At 37.3% G+C, this 17,993-nt stretch overlaps 1 protein-coding gene across 1 annotated transcript in view; it reads left to right on the top strand.

The window, feature by feature from the left end:
* The window catches only part of cfap58 (cilia and flagella associated protein 58), a 222,539-nt gene that overhangs the window by 47,436 nt on the left and 157,110 nt on the right, over positions 1-17,993 (top strand). Inside the window, exons 8-10 of the mRNA XM_017698980.2 lie at positions 1,913-1,995; positions 6,920-7,111; positions 16,364-16,525. Coding sequence (XP_017554469.1) covers positions 1,913-1,995; positions 6,920-7,111; positions 16,364-16,525 — 437 coding nt within the window. The remainder of the gene's footprint in view (positions 1-1,912; positions 1,996-6,919; positions 7,112-16,363; positions 16,526-17,993) is intronic.

Here is a 17,993-nt window from a genome sequence, read left to right as displayed (position 1 = left end):
ATCAGTTTCAGTAAAAAGTAGATTCTTTGAAATAAAAACCTACACATTTTTTGGTATTTGCTCTGTCCCTCTTTTGCTTTAATGACAGTGTAAACTCAAGCTGACTGCTTGTGCAAAACCTCTGATGAGTAGATTAAAGAAAAAAGCTGAGAGTTGTAAATCTAGGGGTATAATTATTCACAAAATTCTGAATTCTGTTTGATAGGATATGCTGGTGTTTTGATTCCATTTTTCAATAGAAAATGTTCCGCATATTAATGTTAACATACAATATTTGAAACAGAAGCTGTGCTTTAATGCTGTAGCCACAAGCTAACATACTAGTCGTAAGAGAAATTGGTAGTCGTGATACAATAAGACAATATGCTGCAATACAAATTGTTGCCTACATAACCATATATGCTACATGCCTACGTATGTAATGAATTACGTTTATATTTGATTGTATTCTGTGTTGAGTTGGCACTTCTGACCTTTTTTTCTGATTGTTTCAGTGTTAGAAAATGAAATGAGAGACAATGACTTTTTGATGACTTTTCATCAAATTCAAATCATAATGCAGTATCTTTGTTGCACAAAAACAAACTCAGAATCAACTTTTTTTTCTCTGCTTGTTTCAATGAGTTTTGAGTGATACTGAATTACACTAACCTTTTGTTAACAATGGGATAACCATCCATCCATCCATCCATCCATCCATTTTCCAAACCGCTTCTCCGTCAGGGTCGCGGGGGGATGCTGGAGCCTAGGGATAACCTCTAGAAGTATATATTTATCACTGACGTTTTGCTATATATTCAATTTGTCATTGTTTATATGTAACTGAATAATTGCACATCTAATTACATACTCATTACACAATGAATTACATTTACATTCAATTTATATTCGCCAACTTAAAGTCTGTATTTCTTTTTTCTCTTTGTTTTCATGTCAACAATTGACAAAAACATAGCAAAACATTTAAAGTATGTTTTTTCTTTCCACAAAACACACTGTAGATACAATAGGGATGTATAATGAGTCTCTAAATAGAAAATTTCACATTAGGCAAAACTCGAGTTATAAAAATGATTAAAAGATTCAGAGAAAATGGGACTCCTAGCAACTGTGCAAGACCTGATAGACCACCAAATCTGTCCCCATCAGATACTTAAAGCTCAAACCAAACAGTGCTTAAAGCTTTCCTCTTTGAGAGAGAGGAGAAAATCAAGCTCCACTCTTACTTCAGATCTGAAAACATCCACAGCTGTTTCTGTCCATCCTTCCACTGTCAGAAGATGACTCAAGGTTGTATGGACCAAGAACCAACCAACTTCTTAGACTGAACTTTGGAGGTGTGGAAAAACCTGAAAGCATGTGCGGTCCTACATGTTTGTTATGATGTAATTCAAATCATAATAAAATATCTCATCTTCTTTTTACAAAGACAAATGTTGTATTGACTGAAAATGTAGAACCTACACGTTCAACAGAATTTACCCACTTCTTTTAATGAGCTACTAATGAGAAATAATTACAACTGAATTATACCATGGTTTTGGTATTGCTACAGACTTCTAAAGACTCAAAGTCATGTGCCAGTACATCCAGTGGCCAACAGACAGGCTCCCTGTCCTGCATTTCATGTTGGGCAGTTCTCTCTCTTTTTTTCTGTCTCTCTTTCTGTCCTCTATGCTTTCTTTTGTGGTCCTTGGCCTCCAGTCAGGAAAAATAATAGGCTTTTTGAGTTGCATAATTATTTCATGTTAGCCTCTCATGCGCTTGTATTAAGTGCTTCTAAAAACAGTCTTATTAGTGAAAGCTTTTCAAAAGAAATGCAGAGATCAGCACTAGATCCCGCTTGGAGGCTTAGTGAGGAGGGAGGGAAAATATTAAAACACTGAACATTCATCTTTCTTGTTTCCCTCAGAAATGGAGATGGCCAAAAAGCAGACGGAGAATGACAAGAAGAAGGTGGATGAACTGGTCAGGGAAAAAGACATCCTGAACAAGGTACACAAAGGCCTGTATGTGGGTCCATACTTTATTCTCTCTTTTATATCCACACAAATGGCATTCTTTGATGCATTGGTGTAAGAAATATACCAATATTAATCAAAAACAACAGAAAGTCATTATAAGTATGTCACAAGTGGTTTATGTTCATAGTTTGATTCAGCTAATAATCAGAAACTAAGTTGTAATGGAACTAAGGGAGATAGGGGCAGTCGTGGGCTGGTGGTTAGGGAAATGGTCCTGTCATACTGCAATAAGTGCTGCTGTACTCACATAGTTGAGATGATTCATCAAGCTTGTTGTGCCTTCATGGTATACCACAATTTTAAGTGCTCTCATGATTTCTTGAATATTGTGCTCTTTTTGCTTCAATGGGCACATGGAAATCTTCTGAATACTATGCTATATGGCCAAAATTATGACAATCACACCTACCACACACTCTGCCCCCTTCTTTGCAGTCACTTCTTTGGGGCAGTCGTGGGCTGGAGGTTAGGGAGCTGGCCCTGTGACCGGAAGGTTGCCGGTTCGATCCCCAGTGCCGAAAGCCCATGACTGAATTGTCCTTGGGCAAGACACCTAACCCCCAATTGCTCCCCGGGTGCCATGGATAGGGCTGCCCACCGCACCGGGCAAGTGTGCTCACTGCTCCCTAGTGTGTATTCACTAGTGTGTATGTGGTGTTTTGCTTCATGGATGGGTTAAATGCAGAGGTGGAATTTCCCCGTTTGTGGGATTAAAAAAGTACCACTTAATAGCACAGTAATAAAAGTCTCGTAATTGCTGTCTAGCCAGTTCAATCACAATGTAAGGTAAAAGATATTTGTTTTTTGTTTTTTTTTACATGTGCTGAAAAAGTATAAACATAAAGGAATAGTTTGGTGACCAATCTAATTTGCAGAGTTTTCCACTTAACTCAGATGTAATAGAGTCCAAATTTTGCTTGAACTATGGCTGCAAGGCTAACGTAGCTAATAAACACTAGATCTCAGTAGTCACCCAAACTGCCCAAATTGTTTCGGAATATGTCAAATGCATCACCAACGCTTCTCTCAACCCACTCACACTGCATCCAGGGCTTCATTAAGGTCATGCAGACCTGCCAATGTGCTGTAAGGCACAGTAGAGCTTACTGTGAAGCACTACAGCTAGTAAAGCACTCGTCGATTATAGGACTGCTCTTGGGGCCACTACATTCATTCCTTTACATTTTCTTCTGTATTTATGTCCTTGTCACAAAAATTGATTCTAGATCAGCACACCTACTCCTCGGGTTGGTTGTGAGTACAGGGCCCTGTTGTTTAAAAAGGCTGCCAGCAGTGTTCAGCTACACTGAATTTTCGTTCATACTGTCCTCTAAACCACTTTGACAGCCTTAATGGAGACCTGGATGCAGTCTGAGTGGGTTGGGAGAAGTTTTGTTGATGTATTTTTTACAGACAACAATGTCGGGGAACGATCTGGGCTATTTGGGTGACTACTAAGTTCTACTGTTTGTTTGCAACATTAGCCTCACAGCTGTAATTCTCAAGTAAAGAAGCAAATTATGGACACTAAACGTGTGTTGGTTGATTGACTAGATCTAGGGTAAGTGGAAAGTTGGGTATGCTTTGCCAGACTCTTTAAGGATATGCATAGTTCATAACCACAGAATTTTGACAATTTTATGGTCACTCTCTATTTTCAGAGTTCTGAAAGTTTTGTAGTCTTTAACTTTCAAATAAAAAATAAGTTAAGTGCACCTGAATTTTAAGTTGAATGTAAGAGATTTTATTCACTGTAAGCCTGTATCTAACTTTCACCTTAAATAATCCTAAACCTGACTTTAACCCTAACACTAATGATAAAAAGCACATAGTTTATTAACAATTTGAGCCTCTGTTGATCATTCAAAAGAGACTCCCAAAATAAAGTATAACCAGATTAAGTGCTGATAGTAGTTATGTAATAATATGTCTTATTCTAATGTTTTTCTTATTCAAAAATATTCCAATGTTGATTGTTGAGTTTTGATTGAATGAAGGAAAGCATTGTAGAGACCTCTATTAGCCAGTGTATGGGGTGTGTACTTTATGGAATAATAAGCCTAGGAGTCTCAAGGAGTTAACCTGAGAAGATTGTCAGCCCTAGGATTTCATATTATGAGAATTACACCTGAATACACCAGAATTTTTGCCCAGTAATAAGGAACCAAAAGTCACGTTAATCTGACGTAATAAAATATTTTCAACTGAAATATTGATATCAAGAATAGTAACTGCCTTCACAAAGTTTTCTCAACAATTCCATGTTAACATGCAGCATTTGAAAAGTTTCAAAAGCTTGGCTTTAAAAAGTTAAAATATAGATTTAGAATCTTAAATAGATAAAAATCCTCCTTTTTCAACCATTCTTAGTTATATACACGTTGTTTTCACAGTGAAGGAAAAACACAAATAAATCTACAAACAGCTGAAAAGTCAGAGACCACCCTTTGCTTATTTAATTTCCAGTCAAAATGGCCATTGACTGCCATTGACTACTATTAATTTTTCAGTATCAAGAAAAAATCAAACATATCGCTGCTGTCGGAAAAAACATCTCCATGTTTGTCGTTTTTCAGTTTTTGACATAATTTGAAAGTACCCATAGTCCTATATGTTGTGTGTAAATTCCATGATGAATGGACCAACAGAAATGACTTAAAATTATGTGGAAAAAGTCTGTTTTCATTCACTTACATTAAAAGTAGAATATGTTTTTTTCCATCTCCTGTAAAATTACAATTTTGGAGATATGAGGTTTTGATCTGACAGCGATATATTTAACAGAAGCCTCAACATCTAAATATAATATCATTTTTTCAGTGTTTAGTATTTTCTGTGTCTACCCTTTGCCTTTGCCTCCATTCTTTTTTGTCTTACTTTGAGCAGGGATGTTCTTCCGTGCCTACAAAGTTCAGTCTTAGAAGTTGGTGCATTTCTGCAAATCCCAGGTACATTTAATAATGTTCAGGTCTCAACTCTGGGATGGTCAGTCCATTTTTCTGAGAATACACGCAGCTTCTTTGTCTGGTTCGCAAACTTTCTTCAGTGATGGTTTCTTAAAAAGCTTCACATCCTTTCAGACCCACTGTACTGAGTTTCCTTCTCACAGTGGAAGGATGGACAGAAAGACTTGTGGATGTTTTCAGATCTGAAGTAAGAGTGGAGCTTGATTTTCTCTTCCCTCTCAAAGATGAAAGCACTGTTTATCTGATTATGACAGTGTTGGTGGTCCACCAGGTCTTGCACAGTTGTTAGGGGTCCCATTTTTTCTATAACATTTAATAATTTTTTGAACCTTAATTGTGGAAATTTTCTTTTGACTTTTCCATTGTTTATGCAAGCTGTACTTAATAGCCATTTTGAGTGGAAATGAAATAAAGGGTGGTACATACATAATTACACTACAGGCCAAAAATGGCAAAGTAATTTTAAGAACATTTAAAGCATGTTGAAATATTCAACAACTGACACAACACGCCATGTTTATTTACATCTAGTTTGCTCAATTACATTTTCCAGAATGTTCTATTGGTTTGCAGTGATGTACTCTTGCTCTAGTGTATTATATGGGGAAGGTTTGACACATTCTGTTCATATCAGTCATTAACCAGTTTCCCTAATTTATCACGCCTGATTCAGTTCATCAAGCTTTCAGGGGCATTTGTATAGGAGAATCAGGTGGATCTGATTAGAGCTGCAATAAAACTCTACAGGAGAATCACCAGGAGCTAAACTGATGAAAAATCAGTTATTCACTACTGCTGCAGACATTTAATCAAACCCTTCTCTTCCAGTTTAATGGCCATGTTGCTGTCTGTAATTTTTACATGGTTATTGATGCTCTCAAATTTTAATATAATATATTTAATATATGTACCCATATCAGATAATCAGATTCATTCATATCTGTCCAGTACCAACCAACTTTTTGAAAAAGAATGTAATACCAATATTACATCTGAATGCAGAGCAGGTCAGATACAGCCAAGAAACAAATCTTATTGGAGCAGTAGAGTCTGCTGCCAGACACCTAGCCTGATAAGCTTAAGTCCAAAGTTACTGACCCTAGCTGAAATTTCGGAGTCCTTAGACAGAGTCAGAACTGAGATTGCCCTCACTCTCTTAACATAGTTATGAAACTGAGGTGCGTTTCACAATCAGGCGAGAAGGTAGCTTCCTCTAGCGCTGATCTCCTGAATATTGCAGTATTGTTGTGGATATGGAGATGAGTGGCCATTCATATTTAATTGCACTGGGAATATGATGCCCCCCACACATACACACAGTTATGCAAGTTTGTATTTCTACCTTTGTAGGGTTTTTCTATTGACATCTGAATTAGCTGCTGTGTACTTAACTTGACCCAAATCCTAATCTCAGTGACCAAAAAGAAAATACTTTTTCAGATCAAAGCCTTCTGATGTAAAGGTATTGTTCCAAATGGGGACTTGCCAGAAGTCACACTGTTTGTGTTTTCCGTTATCCTGGGCGCACCTGGTCCCCTCAAAGTGCTAAATGCATTGCCACACAAACACACAAATACATTGGCATGCATACATGGCTCCTGAAATTGGCTCTACCCTCGAGAATGCTTCCTTTGATCTACTTTATACTGATGCATCTCAGATGAAAATAACCCTTTCATTCCAGCAAAGTGGCCAATTATACTTGATCTTTCAAGATTAGACCACTGACAGACTGTTTTGTACTTCCTTGGCTTTGTTTGTTGTTTACAAGGCTTGTTTGTTTATTTTTTGTCCTTTAATCGGTACCTTCCAAATAGGGCTGTGCGTATAAAGTGTTTGTTTGAATCTCTTGCGATAGATATGCTTACAAGGTAGCGTCTAATCTTTTGTATAAACACTGTGTCTGTGGGTGGTTGTGTTTGTGTTTAGAACATGATCAAGGCAGCTAATGCCACCGAGAAGCAGCTGGATTTGGTGAAGTTGCATGAGCAGACGAAAAAAACTCTGGACCAGGAGATACTGACCTACAGAGATGAGGCACAGAAACAACGCAAAATAATCTTCCAGCTGGAGAAGGAACGAGACAGATACATCAACGAGGCCAGCGAGCTTACACACAAGGTAAACACACATGTGGCGAGAACTCATATTTTATCCATACATGTACACAAACACCGGCTCGCACAAATAGACGTCTGAAGTGATGATGTTGCTCTGTAGTCGGCATCTTGCCCAAAATAGGAATTAAGCAGGGTCTAAGCAGATTCCTCTATGAGAAAAATGAATGTCAGTTTTGCTGTTGTTATCAAACTACTACTAATAATAATCATTTTTATTTATACATAGCATTTTTCATACCACTGGCAGCTCAACGTGCTTCACAGACAGGTGATAAAGCTTAACAGAAATACAAGAAATTAGAAGTATTCATTTAGAATCATATAAGAAAATGACACAGATCAAATTAAAAGATAAATAGATACTTCTTAAAAGTGAGCACTGAGCTTGACTATCTAATAAAAGGTGGAATTCAGTTCCACAGTTTAGAAACATAATAACAAAGGCCTGCCCACGTTTTCTGTATTTTCCAGGAGGTATTTGCAAAAGACCAGTATCTGCAGATCTAAGATCACATGCTGGAACATAACAGAGAGCCTTAAAAACTACTAACAGAGCTTTTAAATCTATCCTGAATGATACAGGTTGCCAGTGCAAAAATGAGAGTGATGTGATCTATTTTTTTGTTATTGTTAGGATGCATGCTGATGCATTTTGTATAAGTTGTAGCGGATGTATTGTTTTCTTAGGAAGTCCAGTAAGAAGAGCATTACAGTGGTCAACTCTGCTTCTAACAAATGCATGAACAAGTTTCTCTGCATCGCTTTGAGATAGAAAAAGCCAAAGTTTAGTAATCAATAAAAAGCTACTTATTAAGCTTGAACACTATTATAGAACATCAGTGTACTACTGCCTGAACAACTTAACTACCACATTTGACACACAGTGTTAGCTTGCATGTGGCAATAGTATTTCGATTCCTTAATGGCTTTGCAATTCAGAGGATCCAGTGACATTGAGAAGAAAAATGTCTTTATGACAAAACGTATCAAGTTTGGAGCATTTTTGTTTTCCTTTGCAATTGAAGCGATTTTTCGAAAATGTCATTAATTTTTTCCCACGTGTCCCAGTTTCTGATATGGGTGGCAACTATAAAATGATGAAACAACTTCATGTGCATATGTGCACAATTATTAGCTATTCACACCCAGTGCACAGTCAAGGTAGTACTCTTAAGAGTTGTTATACCACCAAATGCACAAACTTTTGCTCTTTCTTATTGGTCGATAGCAATATCTTGTAAGGCCTTGTCATGAAAAACTGTAAGTTCTGTCTTTTTTTGTTCATTTTTAATATGCTCATCAACATGTGGTATTTAGCCCTGTAGATACTGTAGTAATATTTTTTCACAAATTAAGTGAAATTCACTAATTGTAGTCTCGAGTTTGCTTATCTTTTAGTTGATCTAGTTGATTGGAAACAAAAAGTTTAAGTTTTTGGAACACCCAACAGACAATTATGCAATAAAAATTTGTTTCTCTGTTATCTAGGTAGTTGAGCTCACTCATTTGTTAGGACTTCAGCAGCTAAACTGAAGGCCTAACATGTCAGATTAACCACTAAAATAATTAGAAGCTGACAGTAGAATCAACAAATCACAGACCTCTGAAGACCACTATCTAATAATCACAGTCCGCCACATGTAAATGTAAACTTAAATGAAGCTGGATAAAAGATTTGTAATATAGGTAAAAAAAAGTACACTCACACTATCAAGTAAGGGTGGGTGTCCAGTCATTAGACTAAAGAAAGAACATGACAAAACAGGGCATTAGATTCGCATTAGGTTTGTGCATTTGCTGTAGATTTTACCACTATCAGATAATGATCACAGTTGGTGTGAAAGTAGAGGAGTCAATGGATAGGGCAAGATGGAGGCAGATGATCCGCTGTGGCGACCCCTAAAGGGAGCAGCCGAAAGAAGAAGAAGAAGATAATGATCAAAGCGAGGTGCCACAAGGATCTATATTAGGGTCAATTACATTGCCTATCATGCCTTTCATACTCTATGTATACCACAGCACCAATTTGTTACAGAGAGAAGCAGAATAGTAAGGTGAACCATTTGAATTGTTTCACTGATTAAAAATGAGTAGAAATACAAGTAAAATCAAAGAGTAAATTATATGTAACAAAAGCAATATAAGAAAGCATAAGCCATGCAAAGAACAAAGAAATGATGAAAAGTATAAGATGGAAATAAAGCAATCATAAAAATACTTTGTAAAAAACATCCCTGATAAATGTCTTGTAGGAGGGACTTCCATAATTGCAGCGCAAAAAAACACTGTTTCATTTGTTTTGCTCATAAATGTGACATAATATGTGCCTTGGTGGAGTTTTGCAAAAAAAGTTATCCTTACTGTTTTACAGTCATACAATCGTACAATCATGTACGTCCATTTAAAGTGTCGTAAAAGCACTGGGAGTTGAGAGAAGGATGTGACAATGCTTGGCTTCCTTTTGGAGGAAAATTGTTGTGCTTTTCACATGTCTACCATCTTCAGAAAGAGTGGAGGTAGATTAAGAGCACTAGAAAAAGCTCAGTTCTCTCAGAACTGCCAGAAATATGACAGCACACATGGAAAAGTGAATTCCCTCCTGTGTTTTCTATTCTTAATCTCTGTGTTGACAGGGAAGCATGTGCTGCAATTCAGGCATGAGAGAGTGACGCATTGGCTGGCGACTGCATCGTGTAGTTTAATTCTGCTACAGTGCAGAACATAAAGGTCATGGGAGCTGTATAATGAATCGGTCCCAGACATGATCTTAATGCTGTAGTTATTTGTTATAAAACTCTTTATGAAACACTTGGTTTGAAAGCTTTGCTGTAACGGATTACGGTGGCATTATAAAGTGCTAATGACTGAATGTGGAAGTGTTAGTAACCATTGAAGTGCTCGTATAACTCGCCTGCACAGCTTAGACACAGTTGTCAACACGTCAATAGTCAGCTAGAATTTTATCAGCTGTTTTTATGGGCGTTTTCTTCCTTTGAGTTTATAGTTATATGATTGCCAGTGGAGGTATCAGACTAGGAGGGATCTAATTAGGCCCTATCCCTTTTCATTCTAATTTCAAGTTAAAGCAGAGACACGAGAGCTGACGTGTCAACATACACTATATTGCCAAACGTATTCGCTCGTCTGCCTTCGCACAGATATTAACTTGAGTGACATCCCATTCTTAAACCATAGGGTTTAATATCATGTCAGCCCACCCTTTGCAGCTATAACAGCGTCAACTCTTCTGGAAAGGCTTTCCACAAGGTTTAGGAGTGTGTTTATGGAGATTTTTGACCATTCATTCAGCTGCTCGGCCATGGAAACCCATTCCATGAAGCTCTCTATGCTGTTCTTGAGCTAGTCTGAAGGCCACATGAAGTTTGGAGGTCTGTAGTGATTGACTCTGCAGAAAGTTGGTGCCCTCTGCGCACTATGTGCCTCAGCATCCACTGACCCCGCTCTGTCATTTTACGTGGCCGACCACGTCGTGGCTGAGTTACTGTCGTTCTACTTTGTTATAATAACACTGACAGTTGACTGTAGTAAGGAAATTTGCACAGGTGGCATCCTATCATGGTACCACCCATTTTTTCACAAATTTTTGTGGTGCTTGGTTTTATACACCTATGGCCATGGAAGGGATTGGAACACCTGCATTCAATTATTTGGATGGGTGAGTGCATGCTTTTGGCAATATAGTGTATTTTTGGAACGTGGCCACGTAGTTTTTGAGGGAGGACTCATTCACCCTTTGTGCAGACAACATAGACTCAAGCCCCGTTCTCATCGGTGGGAAAATTTGCCCATTTCATTAAACTTTACAAATTGTTCATGAGTACAGCATATCTTTGCCCCTTTTTTGTGACCTTTGGGGTCCTGTGACTCAATCAAAAATTGGACAACATTTTAAAGGCATACAGAAGGCATTACAGAATCGCACACCCGCCTTACTGTGTTGTGCAACAGTAAAAAATTTAAAAACATTGTTTTTAATGAAGGTATCCATGCTGTTGCTGGCATTCGGCATTGAGGCACGCCAGCACTCAGCAACTCTGTTCAATTTCTCATCACGTCCCAGTGCGCCACACAGCATTTTGCCTTTAGTACTAACCAAAATTAAAATCAAAACCATATCAAGACCTCAGTGTAGTTGAAATGTGGCTTAAAATGTACAATTGTCTGTTACCTGATCTTTGTATCCTTTAGTTTAAAACAAACACTTTGTGAAGAGGTATTAAACTTATTTCATGAATTAACTTGAACTTGGTTTATCTGCTACTTAATGCCTCATGATGCAGCATTCATTGTGCATTGCCGTGGCTTTACATGTCTAAAATCTGATGCGTCTTTAGATGTTTGAAACCTACATGAAACTAAATTTTACTGCAAATTGTAAAGCCATATCATTAAAAACTCAACAGTTGCAAGTCTCTCAACTTCATCGAATGAAGAACAAACCACAGATAGATGGATAAAAAACATATATAGATATATATAGAAAAAAAGAACAGCAATGACAGCTGAAAAAATATACCTAGATGATAAAAGTGTTGCCCATAAATAAATAGCACCTTGGTGATGACTTAATACAGCAAAAATGATACAGTGTATCAAAAATACAAGCTGCTAGTTTCGCTAACAAGTGGAGTAACCGAATGTGTTGCCTACAAATTTTATTGTTTAAATTATGTGTTGAATTGTGCTAACTGACCAAGGACATGAACTAACAATGTGTAAAAGGTCAACTTTGAATTCAGGTCTACTTTACGTTATGAACTCGACACTTCTATTCTACTTTTCTGCTGTGTTTTTACAATCCTCACTGTGCCCTGACTAACCATTGCTATTTCAGAGAACATGGCATTTCAGGCATTTGCAACATTTAAGCCGTTGGCACCAACCATTCTACTATTTCCTCTCTCAGTTTTCTTTTTCAGGTCACATTAGCTCTTAGCAGGGAGTTCCCTGAACTGACGTCTTGCTAATTTACTGTGAAAACACCCAATGGTGAATGGAAACAAGGCCAAAGTGTTCGTTTCACTCGGCTAATGATTCCAAAGGCCTCCTTAGCTCCAGTTCTCCTCTCTAAATCGTGCTTTTAAAGATGCAAGGAGTATTTTCCACTCCCCAAAGGAGAGTGTGAAAATGCCATCACAGGCACAAATGAAGGTCAATAAATCAATACTGCTCTCATACATACAAGCAGCATTCTTAAACAATACACATCATGTAGACGTTTTTACTTAGCAACCTGTTTTATGATTCATCAAGAGAATTGTGGTGGCTAATGACTCAGTTGCTAAACAAGGGGGTCTTTTTGGCAGCCATTTAAGTGAAGAAGGTGGGTAAAAGTAACTCTGTGAGATTCGTCTGAGACCTCCTTGCTGTTTGCTGACACTTCATAACAGTTAGATGAATACTTCAGCTGTACATGCTAATGTGGCTAATGAATAAAAGCTAATGGAGCACGTTAGCATGGCCTGATGTGCCTAAGTCTGGTCCTGATTAGAAGTGTTAGCATTGTCGGGTAACAAATACCTTTGAGCACGGTTAAATGCTGCATTAGCAGAAACGTGGGGGAATTGATATTGAATGGAGATTAGCAGCATCTGCCACCGACGTGGCAGCTGAATGATGATAACTCTCTAATGTGGGAGATCAATTGCCTTTGAATGGCACTAATACGTAATAATGGCCATTATTCAGTCGGGATATAGACACTGAACTATCCCCTGACATAGCCAGGGAAATATTAAACATTGATTTTTCTTTAGCTGCCCTCGACCTCACATACACACAATTCTGTGTTCATGTCCTGCGTTCCTGTTGAACAGACTTTGAGCTGTGTTAGTTGCTAAGTATGCTGGTAAAGAATGTCTTACAGTTCCTTAATGGTCTGTCCAGTGAAGATTAAATACATCTAGATATGATTATTTTAACCATTTCTGCTATTCTAATATCCGCATTTCTATGAGTATTAATAGATGTATGAAAATTGTTTTGTAAAAATAGTGTAAAAGTGGAGTAAGAATAGCACACATCTTCTACAGAGACGACAGTTCTTCATTTGAGTGCACACGTACTGTTTATTTGCTGAATTTAATTAAGTAGGAAAACATAAAACATGCATTGTGGCTTGTGCAAAAATGATGACATATTCTATACTTAATGTTTTATTGTGTAACGGTTGGGAGCGAGGAGGCGGACGCATGTGCTGAGGTAAGCGACTTTTATTGTGGGCAAATCCAGGGTCATAGTCTAGACAGTCCAGGTTCAGATATCCAACACGGAGAGCAGGAGGGACAGACATGATGAAATGAACACTGAATCCAACACCAAACACCACGAGAATACAATACAACCAACAATTCAGACAAAGATTCAAACGGTTCAGACAAAGACCAGCAACCAGACAGGGGAAAACACAGGTGCAGACAGCAGGGGTGGAGTCACGCAACAAGGGGCTGGACTAAACCAAAACAAAGAAGCACATGGACAGGACTGGGAAGTAAACACCACGAGCACATGGACAGGACTGGGAAGTAAACACCACGAGCACATGGACAGGACTGGGAGGGGCCAATCGTGACATATTGTTTTTCCCAATATGTTAAACTCAGCAAATAAATGAAAATTGACACTAGCTATCGTGTACAGGATCATGTATCCTGGACATGTTAACTTATTTAAATGTCATTTTATTTAGCAAAAAATGGCTTTCGACTGCTTTCAATGCTAAAATATTTCAACAATCAAAAACACAGACATTTTTTCTTGCTGGCAGCTAGTATTTTGGCTGCTTTGAGTTCAATTAGTAATTTATTTGTGTGTTTTAGGCATGCCAGCTAGCCACTGTACACTGGACACGCAGTGTTGTGCCACACAGCATGCATAGCGTAGTGTCACATAGCATAGCATTGTGTAGCATCATGTAGGATCGGGTAGCAGACAGTACAAAGTGCAACTATAACACTAACAAACATCAAGCACAAGTTCATTCACACTTCTTATATGAAAAGATGAGCCAAAGCATTCTAACCACTTAGATGAAGTGAATACTGATGGCTTTAACCTCAGTTGTGTATTTGCTATCTCCTTCTTTTGTATGTTTTTATTTTCTAATTTCGTCTTTTTTTAATTCCATGATAGTTTTACTGATAGCATCTTTAAACACTGATGCTTATTTGCTAATGCCTTCTTTTATCCCGTTTTACTGACCGCATCTTTAAACGTGTGTATATTTGCTGTTTCCTTTTTTTTCATAGGTTTTTATTTTTTAATTCTGTTTTTTAGCATGTTTTACTGACGGCTTCTTTAAACCCAAACGCCTGTTTGCTAATGCTTCTTTTAACATGCATCTTTCTCTCTTTAAGTATAAACATTTGGCCAGTGTCGTAGCATCACACTTCAGACTCAGTAGTCTGCAGCTTGTTTTAGCTGTCTTGTGGTTATATACTGAACACACTTGTATGTACAACTCCTGCAGTTTTCTGTTTAAACTTTAGGAGTGTGTCTTTGATTTGAAAGTTATTAAAGATATACTCTCAGCCTCACCTCTTTCTCTTCATGGGCTCCATTCTTTTTGCCCTGACTTTGACATTTGGATTTAACCTGGCTCTCTGTGATTGGATTAGCGTCCGTGTGTGCTATAGCGGTCTAATGCGGCAAATCCATGTAATTCTGTTTCCATTCAGGGTTTAATTTGACGCATAATGTCTCGCATTGACAAAGCCGGCACGGCTGAGAGGGAGCGAGGGGGAAAAAACACTCGGCTGATGTTTCAATCAGGCTCCATTGAAACAGTGTAGGCCTCTCGCTGTGGAACATGTGAACAAGTTCTCGTGGATTTGTCAGCCACCTCGACACAAATCGACTCCTTTAGGTTTGTGCGGCTGTCTTCGCAGTTCAGAGAGGTGTGTGTGTGTGGTTTGAGGATGTAAGGAGGAGGAAAAAAGAAGTAATAACGAATGGAAGTGATGGAGATCCAGATCAGAGGCAGATCAGAGTCATATCTCTAGCTATTTGTCAGCTCAGCTCAACTTTGGACTAAAGATGGTATGACCATATTAAGCAGGGATGCAGTAAGATTTCAACCACCAAATTTTTTTGAGATTAGAATTCAATTTGCACTGCGTAAATTTTTTTTTTGCTCAAATTGAAAGAAGTAGCGTTATTGACGTAGGATAAAAAAATACGATAGCATCTTTAAATCTTAAACATTAATACTATTTTTAGAATGCTATCTGTTATATTTTACTGATGGCATTCATAAAAACATTTTTTGGTAATACAAACTTTAAGCATAATTGTATAATTATTATTGCAAAACATAGATAAACACACATGCTTGCTTGCTGAATGCCATGTCTTTTGTCTGTTAGCATGTTTAACTGATGGTGACTTTACACACGTATGTATTTGCTAATGTGGTCTTTCACCATGGTTTAGCATGTACTGTCTTGTAGATTTACCGACTGTATCTTTAAACACATATGTATTTGCTAATACTGACTTTTAACATGTTTTAGCACATACTATCCTTTCATTTTACTGATGGCATCTTTAAACACACGTGCATTTGTGCTAATGTCTTCTTTTAGCATGTATTACTGATCATATCTTTACAAATAAATGCTTTGCTTATTTGCTTCTACCTATTTATGAGGTGTTATTGATGGTATCTTTATATATATATATATATATATATATATATATATATATATATATATATAGATGCTTATGTGCTGATGCCATATTTTAGCATGTTTTATTTTATGCAGCATGCATGTAACATGAAAGATGACATCTTAGCGAGTGATTTACCTTTTTTTAATTAGATTTTTTTTTTTATAATTTACATCAAATTTGTCAATGTGCTAGAATGTGGTGAAAGTCTATAATATACACTGATCAGTGTTTTGAGCTTTTAAACACCTTAGTATCACGGCTGGACTGAGAATAGTCCACCAACCAAAATATCCAGTGAACAACATCCTGTGGGTAGCATCCTGTGACCACTGATGAAGGACTTCAGGATGACCTACACACAGCATCACGACTCACACTATTTGACTAACGTGCCAACCCACTTTTCCTCCAGCTGTGTCGTTCTCACATGTATCTGCAGACTGAAGTATTTGTCTTGAAAATGCTTGTTTCTTTGACAGTAAAGGAGGAAGTGCATCTCTCAGTGCATCTCTCATGACCTTTCCTCCCTCATTTCTCTTCTTCTTCCTTTCTCTTTTCCCAGGTTTTGCTGCATATGGAGGACATCAAAGTGCGGGAGATGCAGATCTTTGAGTATAAGAAGAAGATTGCTGAAGCGGAGACCAAACTGAAACAGCAGATGAACCTCTATGAGGCCGTCCAGTCTGACCGCAACCTCTACAGCAAGAACCTTATCGAGGCTCAGGTACACATTCTTATCAGTGCATGGGTGTCTGTCTGTGTGTGTGTGTGTGTGTTTGTTTGTATACTTTGTGAAACATCACAAGTGTAAGGTGTAGATAGAAATAACCAGAAATAGGAAAAAACACTGAAAATCTTCACTTTATTTAGTTCTGTACTAATATTTCTACTTTTATTAGTAAAGAACTTTAATTAGTAAAGAAACTTACTCAAGTAAAGGCTCTTACACACAGAGCTTGAGTTTCATGTGCAATTTATTTAGTAAATTAACTCATGCATGTGTAAACTGATGATATCTTACATGCCAAACTAGATCTTTCAGTCTTGACAGTACATTATTATTTTATTCACACTCTGTTTGATTTTCTAAGAATGTTTGATGCCTGTGTGACCAATCACAGTCATTTCTGTCATTGGCATGGTGACAACAAAGATGAAGGATTGGTTGTGTATAAGCAACTATAGCATTTTGCAAAAATCTCCAAAAACAGCTCAAATGTGTGAGCTGTTTGTGTTTTCATGGTGCTTTTACTTTTACAAAATGGAAAGTAGCCCAATATCACAGTTTACTCGTTATTTGAGGATCAATGGATATTTGCATTTCTTTTTGCACTTCATTTCATGTGGAGCTGCGTCTCGGGGCTGTGAGTTTTAGCTTTTAACTGAGGTGGTGAAATTCTTTGCTTTCCTTTTTACTTTTCCAAGGTGGAAACAAACCTGCACAGTGCCACAGTATATCCATTTCATGAGAAGAACCTTTTGCCAATTATCCTGCCTGTTTTTTATTTCAATGACGCAAATAAAAAGAAAATCATGTGTTGGGTGTATATAGTTTTAATGTGAAAAAAATCATGTCAGAATATTTCATGTTTAATTAGTTTATGCACGTAATGACCTCAAGAATAAATAGTTTCCTTACAAATTTCACTGAAATAGCTAAGTAATAGACAAAATTAACTAAATTGCTGGCAGAAAGTATAAATTAGGTAATAGACAATATAACATAAGAACAGTAGCTTGCATTTTAATAAACAGCTTACTATTATTGACTATTCTAAAATGACAAAAAGAATATAGTAAAATACACAGTAGCTATTTAGCTTCAATTATGTAGCCAGCTAATTGCATCCTCAAGTTGGAGGTTTAGTTAAGAAAAGCTCTAAAAGGTTCTAGTTATACAATCTATGGTGGAGATAGCACTGGGCATTATGACGATATATAACCCTAATTCCAATGAAGTTGGGACGTTGTGTAAAACATAAATAAAAACAGAATATGATGATTTGCAAATCCTTTTCAACCTATATTCAAAATGAATACACTACAAAGACAAGATATTTAATATTCAAATGGATAAACTTTATTTTTTTTTGCAAATATTCATTCATTTTGAATTTGATGCCTGCAACACGTTCCAAAGAAGTTGAGACAAGGGCAACAAAAGACTGGGAAAGTTGAGGAATGCTCAAAAA

Source organism: Pygocentrus nattereri, chromosome 12, assembly GCF_015220715.1.
Source record: "Pygocentrus nattereri isolate fPygNat1 chromosome 12, fPygNat1.pri, whole genome shotgun sequence".
Taxonomy (NCBI): domain Eukaryota; kingdom Metazoa; phylum Chordata; class Actinopteri; order Characiformes; family Serrasalmidae; genus Pygocentrus; species Pygocentrus nattereri.
Note: the sequence above shows the minus strand (reverse complement) of the source record. Positions and strands in the feature narration are given on the sequence as shown.